We start from the raw sequence: 18,480 nt of genomic DNA on the forward strand, positions 1-18,480 counted from the left end.
CAGGGACCTCTTGAAAATCCTCTCTATCTCTTTGCTGACGACTCTACTCTCTGTCGCTCCATTCCTCATCCCTCAGATCGGCAGTCTGCAGCCTCCTCACTCTCTGCAGACCTGGACAAAATCACAGACTGGTCAAACAAGTGGAACATGTCTTTCAATCCTGACAAATCTCACACTCTTACAATGTCTCTCTGAAAGGACCGACTGGACAACCCTCCCATCTACTTTCTCAACAATCCTCTCCAAGAAGTTCTGTCACTCAAGCTTTTGGGTCTCACTATCTGCCATGATCTTTCTTGGGAAAACCACATTTCCAAGCTGGCCTCCAAAGCCGGTCGCCGACTGGGCATCCTCCGTCGTGCGAAGTCCTTCCTTGGCACACCTGAGCTCCTCACCACATACAAGGCTTTCATCCGCAGCTCAATGGAATACTGTTCCCCCCTCTGGGCTGGTGCTCCTGCCTCACACCTTGCTCGGCTTCACGCTGTTGAGGCCAAAGCTTTCAGAATCATTGGAATCTCCTGCGATGTAGTCAACGCCGAGGGCCTTTCACTCACTCACCGCAGGCAGGTTGGTGGTCTTTCTGTCTTCTACCGACTCCTCTCCGGCCTTGCTCCCCCAGCTCTCTCTGTGCTCTGTCCCCCCAATATTCCTTCAGGTCGCACAAGATCTGCCTGCAACCCTCTTATGGTTAAACTGCCAAAGTCTAGGCTCTCTGCTCACCTTCACTCTTTCATTCCCCTTTTCTCCCGCCTCTGGAACAAACTCCCCCACTCCCTTCAATCCCACTCCTCCCTCCAGGTCTTTAAAACAGCTGTTCACCACCATCTCTTATCTTCCCCCATCGAAAACCTTGATCTTTTCTACCCCCGGTAATTCACCCCAGAGTCCTTGCAGTGTTCATGTTTTAATCCTCTCCCACCTCCCCCCCAAGTCCTCCCGATGTCCCTGCTCTCAAATGTTGTGTTTGTGTCCTTCCCCCTCTTCCCCGTCCTTCCCCCTCTCTCCCCATCTTGTCTGCCGCTCCCCTTGTTTTTTGTGTTTTGTGTGTCGGTTTGTCTTTTTGTGTGATTAATGTTAGCTCTTTCACGAGCCTCGATCTTGTATACAAAAAAAAAAAAAAAAGGGACCGGGAGACATCGAGAGATCTGTGAGAGGGAGAGGGCATTGGGGGGGGCATGGGAAGGGGGGGGGTGGGAGAGGTATAAAACATATGGACACTGCCAGGACTTCCAGGAAAGAAGTTGGAATTTCAAACAAGGTGGATCTGGGGTGAATTAGCTGGGGTAGAAAAGATCAAGGTTTTGGATCGGGAAGATAAGAGATGGTGGTGAACAGCTGTTTTAAAGACCTGGAGGGACAAGTGGGATTGAAGGGAGTGAGGGAGTTTGTTCCAGAGGCGGGAGAAAAGAGGAATGAAAGAGTGAAGGTGAGCAGAGAGCCGAGATTTCGGCAGTTTAACCATCAGAGGGTTGCTGGCAGATCTTGTGCGACCTGTAGGAATATTTGGGGGACAGAGCACAGAGAGAGCTGGGGGTGCAAGGCCGGAGAGGAGTCGGTAGAAGACAGAAAGACCACCTACCTGCCTGCGGTGAGTGAGTGAAAGGCCCCAGAGATAGCTTCATCGTGGGAGATTCCAATTATTCTGAAAGCTTTGGTTTCGACAGCGTGAAGCCGAGCTAGGTGTGAGGCAGGAGCACCAGCCCATAGGGGAGAACGGTATTCCATTGAGCTGCGGATGAAAGCCTTGTATGTGGTGAGGAGCTCAGTTGTGCCGAGGAAGGACTTCGCACGACGGAGGATGCCCAGTCGGCGACTGGCTTTGGAGGCCAGCTTGGAAATGTGGTTTTCCCAAGAAAGATCATGGCAGATAGTGAGACCCAAAAGCTTGAGCGACAGAACTTCTTGGAGAGGATTGTTGAGAAAGTAGATGGGAGGGTTGTCCAGTCGATCTTTTCGGAGAGACATAGTAAGAGTGTGAGATTTGTCAGGATTGAAAGACATGTTCCACTTGTTTGACCAGACTGTGATTTTGTCCAAGTCTTCAGAGAGTGAGGAGGCTGCAGACTGCCGATCTGAGGGAAGAGGAATGGAGCGGCAGAGAGTGGAGTCATCAGCAAAGAGATAGAGAGGATTTTCCAGAGAGTCGGAGAGATTGATAAAGACCAGAAAAAGCACAGGGCCCAGAACACTGCCTTGGGGAACTCCAGCCTGAACAGGAAGGGGAGTTGAGAGGAATCCATTCAGGGCCACACGTTGACTACGACCAGAGAGGAAGTCCGCAAGCCATGCATGGAGATTTCCATGGATACCATAGGAGGAGAGTTTGGTGAGCAGAGCTGGGTGCCAGACCGTATCGAAGGCACGTGATATGTCGAGGGAGACAGCTCTGATTTCCTGTTTGGCATTGAGGACCTCCATCCATTGTTGAGACAGCAGAAGCAGCATGTCCAGAGTAGAGTGACCTGGTCTGAAACCAAATTGATGATCAGAGATCAAGCCGTTGGAGAAGAGGAAAGATTTCATATCCGAAGCAATGATGGATTCCATGACTTTGCTGATAATTGGGAGAAGGCTGATTGGTCTGTAGTTGCAAGGATCTGTTTTTGCACCTTTTTTGTGTAAAGCGGTAATGTTTGCAGATTTCCAGGATGCTGGCAGATGACCTTGAGCAAAAGAGAGGGTGAAAAGGACAGAGAGAGGGAGTGAAAGAGCGGAAGAACAGGATTTTAGGACCCGTGGGCTGATGCCGTCAGGTCCAGTTGCAGAATCAGAGTCGAGGGTTGACAGAAACTTTTCCACCTTGTCAGGAGGAAAGGACACAGAGTCCAGGAGCAGCTGGGTACGACTGGGTACGATGGGTACAGAGAGGGATGGGTTTGGGACACAAGATTTAGAGGCAAACACAGAGTTGAGGCATTCAGCTTTTTCACGTGCGGAGTTAGCCGTGTGGCCATTTGAGGTGAGGGAGGGGATGGAGGGGGAACAAACACCAGAAACAGATTTGACCAGACGCCACCAGGATTTGGAAGAGGGAGACAGATAAGAGAGTTCGGTCCTGAGAACGGAGAGATATTGTTTCCTGGCTCTCCTGAGGGTGGACACACACTTGTTTCGGGCTTTGTGAAAGGAAATGAGATTTCCTTCCGTTGGATTTGCTTTCCAGGAGACGAAAGCAAGTTGTTTCTGGGCAATAGCCTCACCACAAGATTCCGTGTACCATGGACGGGAGGAAGGGTATGACAACTGAAGAAGAGATGGGATAAATCTGTGCATGAGAGAGAGAGCAATTTACTTTGGAAGAATTCCCAGGATGAGTTGATGTCAGAGGCGGTAGAGATGGGAGACCAGTCCAGATGATTGATGGCTGCTTGAAGACCGTGCCAGTTGGCCTGAGTGAAATGCCAGACTCGTCGACGCTGAGGAGGCTCTCTGAGAATGGTCAGAGAGATGTCCACTTTAACAAGCACATGATCAGAAGAGCCGATAAGAGCAGCAGACATTTTCAGGGAAGTTAGTCATAACCAAGTCCAGAAGAGAAGATGCTCCGTTGACTGAAACCCGGGTCGGGAAATTGACAGATTGTGTCAGTCCCAGTGAGTCACAGAAGTCCTTTGCTGAAGAGCCATGGCTGGTGAGAGAGGTACCCACACCCAGCCAACTGGCATGGTGACAGTTGAAATCACCACATATGAGGAAGAGAGAGTTGGGATGGGTAGATAGAAGTTGGTCCATATTCTCAGACAGCGAGATGTAGATGGAGTCATCACTGTTTGGTGGACGGTACAACACACATATGAACAAAAGGTGGGAGCGAAGGGGAAGCCGTAGCGAAAGGTATTCCTGGGGGTGAGGTGGAGAGAGGGCAGTGCAGGGCGAGTGAGGAAGAGTTTTTTATAAAGATAGCAACCCCACCTCCAAGACGAGGCTCAGGTCTATCACACCGGAGGAGGGAGTAACCTGGGAGAGATACCAAGGAATCAGAGACATCATGAAGGAGGAAGGTTTCTGTTAAGCAGATCACGTCTGGTTTGTCAGAAGCAACCTGTATGGAGAGATCAGACAAGTTTGAGCGAAGGCCCCGGATGTTTGAGGTCCATACTGTTAAGGAAGAGGAAGGGGGAGCATCGGATACAGAACAGGCTGGGAGCGGTAGGGTAAGATGTGGAAGAGGAGGAAGGGGTAGGGAGAGCTGTTGAAGGTGTGTCAGAGATTACAGAATAGCTTGGAGAAAGGGAAGAATGGGGCGGACAAAAGGTTTGATGGTGATTGGGAGAGGCGCAGTGAGGTGTTTTTTGATGAGGGGGAAGAGCGAGGCAGAAGGTTGAGGGAGATGAAGGTGAAAGTTGGAAGGGGGAAGAAGCGGGGAGGACACTTTGAGGAGGAGGGGTGAGAGGGGAGGAGCGAGGGAGAGTCTCGGAGGGGAGGGGTGTGGGGGAGATTTGAAAGGAATGGGTGATTGGGAAGATTTGGAGGGGAGGGGCAAGGGGGAAGATTTGAAAGAGATGGGTGATGGGGATGATTTGGAGGGGAGGGGCAAGGGGTAGATTTAGAGGGGAGGGATGATGGGGAAGTTTTGGAGGGGAGGGGTGATAGGGAAGTTTTGGAGGGAAGGGGTGATGGGAAGATTTGGAGGGGAGGGGCAAGGGGAAGATTTGAAAGGGATGGGTGATGGGGAAGATTTGGAGGGGAGGGGCAAGGGGGAAAATTTGAAAGAGATGGGTGATGGGGAAGATTTGGAGGGGAGGGGTGATGGGGAAGTTTTGAAGGGGAGGGGTGGTGGGGAAGATTTGGAGTGAAGGGGTGATGGGGAAGATTTGGAGGGAGGGGTGATGGGGAAGATTTGGAGGGGAGGAGTGAGATTGGATTTTGAAAAGTGTACGATTAATGGGAAACGAACATTTATTGCAAAATGAGTTTCTTGAGACATTCGAGTCAAAAATACGTTTGAGGACGCTGGAGGGAGGATGGAGTGCTGGAGAGTTTAGGGAATGAATGAAAGATGCACTATAAGAGATGGATTTTTTTTTTGGAATGAATAGATTTGTTGAGCAAGTCGAAAGCATCCTTTTATAGAAGAAGAAGAAAAAGGTGTTATAGAATATGACAGAATACAGGTCTTCAGGGGACAGATTAGACATTTTTTAACAACGTGATCACAAACAACGTGGTCGAAGAACGAATGAACAAATAAGAACGAATAAACGAATAAGAACAGAAGGAAATATTTTTTTGTTTTTTTGAGGAGATTTTAAAACAAGGAAGTATGGGGTGAAAAGACCGTGAAAAACAGAGACCGAAAAGTAATTGCAGCGCGATCGGAGAACCGCTGAGACAAAAACAAAGCCTCAAGCCAAGGTCGGACACGGTAGCCTAGTACTACGCTTAGGCCTCAGAATACGCGATACGAAAGACCGACGATTCTGTACACAGGTATGAAAAACCAACACCAAGAATACTATTAAAGACACCCCAATAGGTACATACACCGAGAGAAAGATACAGTTTCGACAAAAACACAATTGTGAAAAGTTACTTAACTTCGAAAGCGAGCGCGCATGGACAGCTTTGAAGAGACGAGACCTCCAAACTTGCCCATGCGCAATTCTCGTCGTTCCGGAAGAGGCTGCCTTAGTTCATTCCATGAGACCCAAAAGAGTTTTGATTTAGTTGACCCTCCTCCCTTTCAACCTCCTCCCCCCCACCCCCCCCCCCCCTCCCCACACACCCAGTTTAGCTCACTTTATTGGTATCAAATATTATACTATTAATTTGCAATTGGTCATTGCACTTGAATATCTCATAAATCTTCCGTTTTTTTTTTGTTTTGTTTTTTTGTATACAAGATCGAGGCTCGTGAAAGAGCGAACATTAATCACATAGAAAGACAAACTGACACATAAAACATATAACATCGGGAGCGGTAGACAAGATGGGGAGAGAGGGGGAAGGACACAAACACAACATTTGAGAGCAGGGACCGAGAGACATGGAGACATGGAGACATCGAGAGATCTGAGAGAGGGCGAGGGCTTTGGGGGGGGGGGGGGGGAGCATGGGAAGGGGGCGGTGGGAGAGGTATAAAACATATGGACACTGCCAGGACTTCCAGGAAAGAAGTTGGAATTTCAAACAAGGTGGATCTGGGGTGAATTAGCGGGGGTAGAAAAGATCAAGGTTTTGGATGGGGGAAGATAAGAGATCGTGGTGAACAGCTGTTTTAAAGACCTGGAGGGAGGAGTGGGATTGAAGAGAGTGAGGGAGTTTGTTCCAGAGGCGGGAGAAAAGAGGAATGAAAGAGTGAAGGTGAGCAGAGAGCCGAGATTTCGGCAGTTTAACCATCAGAGGGTTGCTGGCAGATCTTGTGCGACCTGTAGGAATATTTGGGGGACAGAGCACAGAGAGAGCTGGGGGTGCAAGGCCGGAGAGGAGTCGGTAGAAGACAGAAAGACCACCTACCTGCCTGCGGTGAGTGAGTGAAAGGCCCTCAGAGATAGCTTCATCGCGGGAGATTCCAATAATTCTGAAAGCTTTGGTTTCAACAGCGTGAAGCCGAGCTAGGTGTGAGGCAGGAGCACCGGCCCATAGGGGAGAACAGTATTCCAGTTGTTCAATCCAGCAGAATAAATACATATCATTGTGTTGTCTTCAGCAATTGGAAGGAAAACATCATAAACAAGAAAGAGCATTCAGATTGCAGACCCTCACCAGGACAAGTTTTTGGTGGTTTTTAAGGCTTTTGTGTTAAAACAAATATGGCGGCCGAACCACGTGACCGGTGACGTCATTTTTTCCCCACCAATTTATCCATAGATTACGCTCAATAAATTTCATTTTGATCGGATGAAGTTTTGTACTTGTCGAATTATGACATCGTAATGGAGGAACCTATGACAGTATGACATCATCAATATGTTATTCCCCGTGGAGAGTTCTTTGCAATGAGCCATATCTCAATTTTTTATACGCAGCTATTTCGGAGATAGAGGTGCAAAGTTTTTCAGCTTTTCCAAGATGGCGCCCGTACCACGTGAGATATGACGTCACAATATTATCATAAAAATATTCTGCATGGGTGTCCCTCCTACCCTGAAAGTTTTATCTCAATCGGACATGTGGTTGCTGAGAATAACGATGTTTAGCCCATATGGATGGATGGATGGACGGACGTACGGACGGAAAATCTGAAAACATAATGCCTCTAGCCACCTTCTGGGAAATAGAGCAACACTTGTCGACGTCATAACTTCGAACAATATGCCTCCGCTCACATTATTACATCATTATAATACTTGTACCAACTTTGATTTAAATCCATTCAGGTATTCTCAATTCTCAAGTTATCACATTTTTACCTGACATGACCTCTGACATTTGACCTCGGGACCCCAAAATCGAAACAGTTCATCTTTACATCATTATACAAGTCTGTACCAAGTTTGAATTATATCACTTCAGCCGTTCTCAAGTTATAGACCTATTACAGACTTTGACCTTTGACCTCTTGACACCAAAATGTAATCAGTTAATATTTACATCATTGTCCATAATTGAACCAAATTTGGTCAGAATCCCATCACTGGTTCACAAGTTATCGTGGTAACAGTATTTTAAAAAAATATTTTTTGTTTGTTTTAAAGAGTCGAGGGCTCATGTAAGAGCTACACATTAAACACGAAAACATGCACGGACACATAAAACATCCAATAAAGGGAGCGGGAGAGAGAGGACATTGAGAGATCTGTAGGAGGGAGAGGGCTGGGAGGAGTGGGTATGGGGGGACACTGTAAATGTGTGCAAACGGACATACTAGGAATTTCTGGAAAGAAGTCGGAGATTGAAAGAGGTGGATTTGGGGTGAATTAACGGGGGTAGAAAAGATCAAGGTTTTGGATGGGGGAAGATAAGAGATGGTGGTGAACAGCTGTTTTGAAGACCTGGAGGGAGGAGTGGGATTCAAGGGAGTGGGGGAGTTTGTTCCAGAGTTGGGAGAAAAGGGGAATGAAAGAGTGAACATGAGCAGAGAGTCTTGATTTTGCCAATTTCACCAGAAGAGGGTTGCTGGCAGATCTTGTATGACCTGCAGGAATATTTGGGGGACAGAGCACAGACAGAGCTGGGGGGGTGGGGGGGGGGGGGTCTAGGCCGGAGAGGAGTCGGTAGAAGACAGAAAGACCACCAACCTGCCTGCGGTGAGAGAGTGAAAGACCCTAAGAATCAGCTTCATCACGGGAGATTCCAATGATTCTGAACGCTTTGGTTTCAACAGCGTGAAGACGAGCTAGGTGTGAGGCAGGAGCACCAGCCCAGAGGGGAGAGCAGTATTCCATTGAGCAGCGGATGAAAGCCTTGTATGTGGTGAGGAGCTCAGGTGTGCCAAGGAAGGACTTCACACGATGGAGGATGCCCAGTTGGTTCCTGGCTTTGGAGGCCAGCCTGGAAACGTGGTTTTCCCAGTTTAGTGGATTAAATTTATATAAATCCTTTGATCAAAATGTGTGCGATTTGATTGGCTGTACGTAAAGCCAATTTAATGGTCACCATTAATTAAACACAATACGGATCAGACATTTCTGCACCACACAACACCCTATATCTCCTCGAGGCCTCTGGGGTTTTTTTGCACCCTCCCTGCCTCTGTACTTTTCAGCGCTTCATGCTATTTAAAGGGTGTTGTCACGAGATTGTCACGAGAGAAGATTCTTGAAAAAGTAGATGGGAGGGTTTTTCAGACGGTCTTTTCGGAGAGACATGTGCCACTTTTGTCAGGATTGAAAGACATGGTCCACTTGTTTGACCAGTTTGTGATTTTGTCCAGGTCTGCAGAGAGTGAAGAGGCTGCTGACTGCAGATCTGAGGGTTGGGATATGGAGCGGCACAGAGTTGAGTCATCAGCAAAAATATATAGAGAGGATTTTCCAGAGAGTCGGTGAGATCATTGATGAAGATCAGAAAAAGCACAGGGCTCAGAACACTGCCTTGGGGAACTCCAGCCTGAACAGGAAGGGGAGATGAGAGAAACCCATTCAGGGCCACATGTTGACTGCAAACTGCAAAGGATTTTTTTTTAATCGAACATGACCTCTGACCTTTGGGCTTTGACCCTCGTGACCCCAAAATTTAATCAGTTTAACTTTACATAATGATACATACCTGCACGGAGTTTGATTAAGATCCCTTTAGCCGTTCTCAAGTTATTGCGGTAACGAAAACATGTCACGGACGGACGGACGGACAGACAACCTGAAAACATAATGCCTGCGGCGACTTCGTTGATGGAGGCATGAACATTTTAAGAAGTATGTTGATCACTCCGGTTTGTTTGTGTGTGTGTTTGTTTGTCTGTCCGCTCACTTATACTTGCCTACAGGTCGCAATTTTAAACTGATCTTCACGAAACTTCACCAAATGCCAGAGTTCGTGGTCCGACAAAATCCTATTTATTTTGAGATCAAAATGTCAACGTAGGCCAAAGGTCAACCACTTTCTTCAAATTTCTAAAACCCTCAATTTTCATCCGATTGACTTGAAATTTGAATAGGATTTTCATATCAGGTAAATGAATTCAACCACAAACTATTTTGGAGATCAACATAGGCCAAAAGGTCAACATAGGCCAAAAGGTCAACAACAAAAACAACATGCATTTTAATGCCATTTTCCCTGCTAGAGCGGGGGTTAGCCTTGCGGTCCCCATGACAATCTTCTCCATTTTGCCCTATTTTCTGCATCTCTCCTTGTTAACCCCCTTGCCCGCATTTCTTCTTCCACCATCTTTAGCCAAGTCCTTCTTGGTCTTCCCCGTCTTCTACTTCTTTCTACATTCATTTCCATCACTCTTCTCAACCATTCACTTTCATCCTTCCTCAACACATGACCAAACCATCTCAACCTGTTCCTCTTCACAGCATCAATCATAGGCTCTATTCCCATCATCTTTCGCAATTCATCATTTGTCTTCCTCTCTCTCAACGATACTCCACACATCCACCGAACCATTCGCATTTCCACCCTTTCCAGCCTTCGTTGCTGCTCTACGTTCATTACCCATGTCTCGCTCCCATAAATCATAACACTTCTCACACATGCAGCATACACCTTTCCCCTCAGCTTCAACGACACTCCCCTCCTCATCAGCATGCCACTCAGTTCCCAAAACTTCTTCCATGCATATCTCACTCCAGCAACCGTTGCAGAGTCTGATCTACCTTCTCCATTCAGCATGTCTCCGAGGTAGCAAAATGTTTTCACACCTTCCAGCTTCACGCCATCTCCAAGATCCAACTCAACATTTCCTCCATCTGCAGCTCCCTCTGTGCACACCGTACATTTGAATGTAGCTGCCACACTGGTCAATGACCCTTTCAGACCACTACATTTTTGATGAACCCACTCAGCGCACATTGTACATTGAATGGAATTCACTCCGACACCCTTCCTGCACACAGCACAGGGCCACTTCCCAGTTCTTTCCACCTCACCACATGCTTTACCACTTGCCATCACCTTCGTCTTTCCGATATTCACCTTCAGACCTTTTGTCTCCATACATTCCTTCCACTTGTTCATCTTTTCCTTCAGTCCATCCATACTTTCCGCAATCAACACCAGATCATCTGCATACAACAACTCCCACGGTAAACCCTCCTTTACGTTCTGAGCCAGCACCTCCATCACAGCTACAAATAGTAGTGGACTTAGTACCGGCCCCTGATGCACTCCCACCTTCACCTCAAACTCACCACTGTTCCCGTCCTTCGTCCTTACAGCTGTGCGCGCTCTTTCGTACAATGTCATCATGACTCTGATCAACCATTCCTCCACTCCTAACTTCCTCAATGCCCATGTCAATACTTCGTGTGGAACGCTATCGAATGCTTTCTCCAGATCAACAAACCCAAGAAACAACTTCTTCCTCTTCTCCATATACTTCTCCTGCAACTGCCTCACAATAAAGAGCGCGTCTGTCGTTCCTCTTCCTGGCATAAATCCAAACTGCATTTCGTCGATCTTCACTTTCTTCCTTATCCTCCTCTCCAACACCCTTTCCAATACCTTCATTCCATGCTCCAATAACTTTATCGCTCGGTACGAGCCACACTCCAAAGGGTCACCTTTCCCCTTGTATAGAGGGACGAGGGTACTCAGTTCCCAATCCACTGGAATGCGGCCTTCTTTCACCACCAGATTGCACATCTCTGTTATTCTCTTCACACCCCAACTTCCTGCTGCCTTCAACATATCTCCCACAACTCCCGTCAGCCCTCCCGCTTTTCTACTCTTCATTGCTTTTATCGCTTCCTCAACTTCCTTCTCAGTTATCTTCTCTGCCGGTTCTAAAACTGGGTTACTCTCCATGTTGCCATCCCATTCATTCTCTGTATTCAACAGCATTTCCATATATCTTTTCCATCTTCCTTTAATTCCATCTGGGTGCCAAAAGGTCAACAAACTTTAACAAATTCCTAAAATCCTAAATTTTCATCTGATTGACTTGAAATCTGAATAGGATTTTCATATCAGTTTACTGAAACCAACCACCAATTATATTTGAGGTCAAGATCGGTCAAAAGGTCAACATAGGCCAAAAGGTCAAGATAGGCAAAATTTCTAAAATTGTCAATTTTCATCAGATTAACTTAAACTTTGAAGACTATTTGCATATCAGCTAACCGAATTCTACCATTAATTATTTTTGAGGTGAAAAGGATGCTCTACTGAGTGCCATTTTACTTTGTTCTGTTTTGCCAAGTGTCGCTCTATGAGTGATTTTTCATTTGTTTGTTTGTCAGCACAGAACAAATGTGCTTTTTCTCTGCAACCGTTGGTCCGATTAACAGGAAGTTTTCACCAAAGCTACGCCACCTCCTGTGTAATTTTTTTAAAATGATAATTATGACGTCGAAGGTCACGTCATTTGGGCCCCATCTTGGAAAAACCGAAAAACTTTTCACCTCTATTTCTCCAAAATTCCCCTTGGGGGGTGGGGGGGGGGGGGAGGAGAGGGGGAGAAATATGGTTCTTGGCATGTACTCATAGGGAACAACATGTATTCATGATGATGTATGTAATCGGTGTCTTCATTATGACGTCATAATTAGACAAGTACAACGCTTTATCTGATCAGTTTGAAATTTATTGTGCATGATGTACATGACGTTCATTCATTAATTCATTCATGTACACAAAAATTGTGTGGGAGAATGAAATTAATGACGTCATCGGTAATGTGGTTTGGCAGCCATATTGGATTGACCATAACTCCATGTCATCAATAAACCACACAAACACGGCAGCTAATAAATACCACACAAACTACAAACATCCTGGCGACGGTCTGCAATCTTTGATTGCTCTTTCTTGTTACCTGCACCCCAAAGGTGGATGGAGATTATGTTTTCACCCCTGTCTGTCCGTTTGTGATCAAAATAGCTCAAAAAGTTGTGGACGGATTCGGACGAAATTTGGCAGAGATGTAGCGTATGTGACACCGACGAAATGATTCGATTTTGGTGAAGATTCGGATTTGGATTCGGATGTGGCTAGTAGAATTTTAAAAGTGATTCTTCACCATTGGGAGATGGGGCCAAAAACGATACATAGCAGGATATCTCAAAAAGTTATGGATGGATTTGGACGAAACTTGGTGGACCAGTTGGGTGTCTGACGAGGACGATTCGATTCGATTTTGGTGAAGATCCGGATCCGGATCCAACTCGTATTTTTGAAGTGATTATTCAACATTGAGTGATATGGCCAACCAAGCGGAGGTATGCTCTCTACAGAGTGCCGTTCTAGTTCATTTTGTTCTTCTTCACCGTTATCTCCCGCTTTGCTCCCGCAAGTTCCAAAACTTGTGGAATTGCTTCCGTTGCCTCGATCCGTTTGTTCTTCTGGTGTTCGTTTGTCGATTGTCTCTCTCATCTCCCCTATTTTCTGTTAGGTAATCACACCTCGTCTTGCATTCTGTTTCTTTATTGCTATAATTTTCCTTTTTCCATCTTACTGTGCCCCCCTTAACTCCCATATCGTTTCCATTTATTTCTTTTGTCATTCTGTTCTGACCTGCCACCATCTCATCCCGGACACCGCCGATTCACCCCCTCAGTTCATTCAGCTTCCCCCATGCAGCCTCGATCCTCATCACCATATCATTATTCATAGCCTGTCCTTCCTGTCAGCCTTTCATGCTGCCTGCTCAGCATAGCATCCATTGTGTTGCTCATAGTCCTCATCTCACCAATCATCTGGCTGAACATCGCTGCCAACTCGTCCATGCCTAACAGTGCTGGCAAGGCCGACCTGATGCCCTGAGGTGTGGACTCCAAGGGGGACATTACGTTCTCTTGAGGATCGGGTTGTGGGTTTCCGAGCATTGCAAGTGTCTCTGCCGCGCTGCCCACCAAATATTCCTGCGCAGTCACCTTCGGACGCACCTTCTTCCACCCGCTCTATCAAACCCATCTGATCATGCCCGTCTTGGTTAGAAATGGTTATTAATTTTAAATTTCCGCCCTTACTATGGTCCATTATTAAATTTTGAGTCATGGTGGTCGTGCCTCTGGTCCAATGCCGTTCGTACTATAATGTGAGATGAAGCTTTGCAATGGTCATGGGGAAAATGATCATGGTGGAGATTATAGTTGCTTCATTCTTTTGCTTGCTTTGAATTTGATCGATAGTTTGGAAAACATCCTCTTGCATTGTGTTTTTAGGTCGAACCGAGACGTTTTGGCCAACAGTCTACTTCCCACACTGCGAACGCTACATTCTGCCCCCATCAGCTCCCCCCTTGCCTCTGTGGAACCTCTCAAAGTTGTCCGCCTCGTCGTCGGTCTCAGCGACACGTCTCCATCAAATACTCGGCAATGGAACTCTGTTTTGGCCCAAGAGGTATTGATTGTTCTTATGGCACCTTGTGAGTGGCTCAAGCTCCCCATTTGGGGCACGTTTTGTCTGCTCTGATCAATTATACACTAATGGCGGAAGTGAGGATTAGTCGTGAAGCTCTCAATAGCACGATGCTTATGAACGGCGCGTATGAGCGAGTTGTGTTTACATGTACATAGTTCTCCCCATTTAAGATTTTGCTTTCCTCTGCCATCCCCTCTTTACTAAATCTCCTTGCCCCTCTAATTAGTCTTTTTCCATTCACCCTTGACCACCGCACATTCACAATGCAGTGCGGTTCGGCCAGCAATTCTCTGTTGAATGCAATCAAATGTTGTCCTTCAAATTGTACTTTCAGCTAGGTTTTATGAAAAGCTTCACTGGCATCGCTTTTTGACCACACCTTGCTGTTTACAGGACATGTCCGTGCACGAATCTTTGGCGCTGCAGCTTTGCAATGCTTTGCTGGAGGAACTGAATGACCCGGAGACCAAAGAGGCCAAAACTAGTTGGTGGACGATTGTGCTTCTTAAGGCCTTGGCAATGCTGCACGTGTCTGGAACCGAACATTCTACAATGCAACACCTCCAAAATATGTTGCAGCGCATTAAGGTACCGATTTGTTTACACTCTCGGTATTTACTCTTGCATGGTGGAACAAAATCAGGGAAATGATATTGATGCTCTTGTCTCCAACTTGCCAATACCAAGGCCGGCACAGGTGATCGGATATGCAAGCAACTCGCAAAGAAAGCCATGACTAACCTTTGTAAAAACGTCCAAGGTATGAAAAACATGTCCATTCCTGTCCCACTGAATTATGCGGTGATGAATGTGGCTTCAACCGCATTGCGCAACTTGACATTCACGAGTCCCTCTGTGCTCATGGATTGTGTGTGTAGCAGCTCGAGACTGCACCGCCTTGAGCACCGACGGGCTGGCTCGGAGTGCTCCGAGTAATTAACCCAAGAATGGATTTCTCAAAAAGTGAGTAGCGTTTGATTATTTGGCGGGAAGGGGAGGAGACGGGGTGGAGGAAGTAAAACGTTTTTTTAAGATTCCAAATAGAATGATTTTTTTAGGGATTGAATAACTTAACCATGGGTACAAAGTTGTATGACCACTTTATTATGGACTAACAAATACCACCCTTTGCTTCGCTGGCAGGAATACTGAGAGGGGTGGAGAGAGAAAGAGAGAGAGATGGGGAAGGAGCGAGAGGAGGGTGGGAGCAGATCAGAATATAATGAAAGTAGATCACACAAAAATGTGAAATGATGCGATCTCGTGTTGGAAAAAAAAAAAAAAATTCACAACCTTTTCAGCGCTCGGACCAGAGGACACGGGACATCGCACGACACTTGGGGCCCACAGCAGACGTGTGGGGCCTGGACTTTGTACTTCGATCCATCGACTAGTTATTACAAAAGAGAATAGCATGTACAGTGCATTCAGAAAGTATTCAGACCCCTTCACTTTTTTCACATTTTGTTATGTTGCAGCCTTTCGCTGAAATCGTTTAAATTCATTTTTTCCCTCATCAATCTACACTCAATACCCCATATTGACAAAGAGAAAACAGGATTTTAGAAAGTTTTGCAAATTTATTAAAAATAAAAAACTGAAATATCACATTTACATAAGTATTCATACCCTTTGCTATGACACTTGAAATTTAGCTCAGGTGCCTCCCATTTCTCTTGTTCATCTTTGAGATGTTTCTACACCTTGATTGGAGTCCACCTGTGGTAAATTCAATTGATTGGACATGATTTGGAAAGGCACACACCTGTCTATATAAGGTCTCACAGCTGACGATGCATATCAGAGCAAAAACCAAGCCATGAGGTCGAAGGATCTGCCTGCAGAGCTCAGAGACAGGATTGTGTCGAGGCACAGATCTGGGGAAGCCGACAAAAAAATCTCTGCTGCAATGAAGGTTCCCAAGAGCACAGTGGCCTCCATAATTCTTAAATGGAAGAAGTTTGGAACAACCAGGACTCTTCCCAGAGCTGGCCGCCTGGCCAAACTGAGCAATCGAGGGAGAAGGGCCTTGGTAACAGAGGTGACCAAGAACCCGATGGTCACTCTGGCTGAGCTCCAGAGATCCTGTGTGGAGATGGGAGAAACTTCCAGAAGGACAACCATCACTGCAACACTCCACCGATCTGGGCTTTATGGCAGAGTGGCCAGACAGAAGCCTCTCCTCAGTGAAAGACACATGAAAGCCCGCTTGGAGTTTGCAAAAATGCACCTAAAGGACGCTCAGACAGTGAGAAACAAGATTCTGTGGGAGACCCAAAACACCCCAAAGACCCAAAACACCACAAAGACCCAAAATACCCCAAAGACCCAAAATACCCTTGAAGGCCCAGAGGCTCAAAAATACCCAGAAGACACAAATGTCCTTACAAATACCTCCAAATGTCCTTACACAAAGACCCTTAAGACTACCAAGACCCCTGAATACCCAAAACACCCCTAAAGAACCCAAAAGACCTTGAAGGCCCTGAGGCTCAAAAACACCCTGAAGACCCAAATGGCCCTGAAGACCCAAAGACTCAGAAGACCCAAAAGACCGGGGTATTTTGGGTCTTCGGGGTGTTTTGGGTCTTTGGAGTGTTTTGGGTCTTTGGAGTGTTTTGGGTCTTCGGAGTGTTTTGGGTCTTCGGAGTGTTTTGGGTCTTCGGAGTGTTTTGGGTCTTCGGAGTGTTTTGGGTCTTCGGAGTGTTTTGGGTCTTCGGGGCCATTTGGGTCTTCGGGGCCATTTGGGTCTTCAGGGTGTTTTTGAGCCTCAGGGCCTTCAAGGTTTTTTGGGGTCTTTAGGGGTATTTTGGGTATTCAGGGGTCTTGGTAGTCTTAAGGGTCTTGGGGGAATTAAAGGGTCTTCAAAGGTTTGAGGGGTCTCAGCAGTCTAAACGTAATTAAGAGGGTTAATTAAGAGGATGTTCTTGTTTTTGAAGAAGAAGAAGACGTTTTAGTCGCATATAAACAAACAAACAAACAAACATACATAACGACATAACAATATACGTTTGCTCTATTATAATAAGATATAGTTACATAATTATTTGTTTATTATGGGAATGTCGTTTTAGATATCCATTTGTTTATTATGGGAATGAAGTGGCACATGGAAGGTAATTTGATATTTGCTTAGTTTGCATGTTCTGCTCACCAAATGCTTCAATGTTTGGATGTTCTGGTTCTAATGAACTGTTCCTTATCCACCTTTGCTGTTTCAGTTTGGATCAAACAAAAATCACCAAGCGGACACCTCGGCCAATTAAACTTGCTGCAAAGGACAAGATCGATAAAGTTTGAGCCTGATTGATGTGGTTTTGGCAAAAAGAGGTTTCAGTCTGTTCTTTCCATTGATTGGATACTCCCCAACACCTTTGTTCTGATATGTCCCTCCCACTCCCTTATTTGGATGCGTTCCTTCCATCCCCTTGTTTGGATGCGTCCCTCCCATCCCTTTATTTGGATATGCTCCTCTCTTTATAGCCATGTTTTATTTTTAATCACTTTGTATATTTCTCTGTTAAAGGTGTGTTTACATACCTGAACATGGCTCCCATATCACCACCCTAATTTAAATGTGTGAAGTTGCTTTTTTGTTTTTTTTAGTTGGAGATGTAATGAAATAAAGGTTAAGATCCGTTGCAGTTCCCTCTCTGGTGTGAGATAAGCAATGTGCCTATAAGAGGGTTGGCCTGAGAGCGAGGGAGCTGTCTGTCTTTCGTGACGAATTCGAGCTGGTAGGTTTAAATGACGCATCTTTATATGGCTTGCTTTGCCTAGGGCCTTTTATATGATTGCCTGCTAATATGTGATTATGTTTTGTGGATGACGTGGAAGATTGATTTCAATAAAACTCATTATCTTAAAGAAGTTTTGTAATTGAAATAATTTCTTTCACTCGGATTCCATGGACAAGCTACTGAGACTCGAGAAGTTCTGCGGGGACCCTCAGGCGATGGATGCTGCGAGCCAATGGGAACACTGGCTTCGCGCCCTGACTAATTATATTGCCCCGGTGCCTGAGATGACCAGGGTGCAAAAACTTTCTGTGCTCACCTGTCACGTGTCCAACACAGTGTTCGACTATATTTCACATTGAGAGACCGCTGTGGAGGCTTTGAGGGAAATCTACGTAAAACCGCATAGTGCTTTGTACGTGAGACACATGCTCGCTACTCGGCGACGAGATCCGTCGGAGCCTCTCGAACGTTATCTTCAGGAATTGAGAAAACTCGGGAAAGACTGCATGACTGAGGTTTGAACGGCCGCTGAGATAACTGATGATTTGATGCGAGACGCCTTTGTGACTGGCCTCTTGTCACCCCCGATACGGCTAAGATTACTTGAGAAAACAGCTATGACGCTTCAAGATGCTTATGATCAAGCTTACGTCCTGCAGCTCGCTCAGGCTTGCGGACGGCCTTACATAACAGCAGGAGCAACCGCTGAGGCTTACACGGAGATGGCTCCTAATGCCGAGCGACCCCTTGCGGGCGCCGCGGCTGCTCCGGGAGCAACCGCCACTCCGCACCAAAAGAGGAAGGCCTGAGTACTACTGCTGCAGTC

The 18,480-nt window shown here is 46.2% G+C and overlaps 1 protein-coding gene across 4 annotated transcripts in view; it reads left to right on the forward strand.

Moving 5' to 3' along the window:
• The window catches only part of NCAPG (non-SMC condensin I complex subunit G), a 120,009-nt gene extending 102,225 nt beyond the window's left edge, over positions 1–17,784 (forward strand). For all 4 annotated transcript variants that reach the window (XM_068116567.2, XM_068116568.2, XM_068116569.2 and 1 more), the window contains 5 exons: positions 13,716–13,893; positions 14,308–14,502; positions 14,602–14,674; positions 14,793–14,877; positions 17,136–17,784. In XM_068116567.2, the coding sequence (XP_067972668.2) occupies positions 13,716–13,893; positions 14,308–14,502; positions 14,602–14,674; positions 14,793–14,854 (508 nt within the window). In that variant the 3' untranslated portion in view covers positions 14,855–14,877; positions 17,136–17,784. The remainder of the gene's footprint in view (positions 1–13,715; positions 13,894–14,307; positions 14,503–14,601; positions 14,675–14,792; positions 14,878–17,135) is intronic.
• Positions 17,785–18,480: the final 696 nt, after the last annotated feature.

This window comes from Myxine glutinosa, chromosome 5 (genome assembly GCF_964187855.1).
Source record: "Myxine glutinosa chromosome 5, kmMyxGlut1.1, whole genome shotgun sequence".
NCBI classification, from domain to species: Eukaryota; Metazoa; Chordata; class Myxini; order Myxiniformes; family Myxinidae; genus Myxine; species Myxine glutinosa.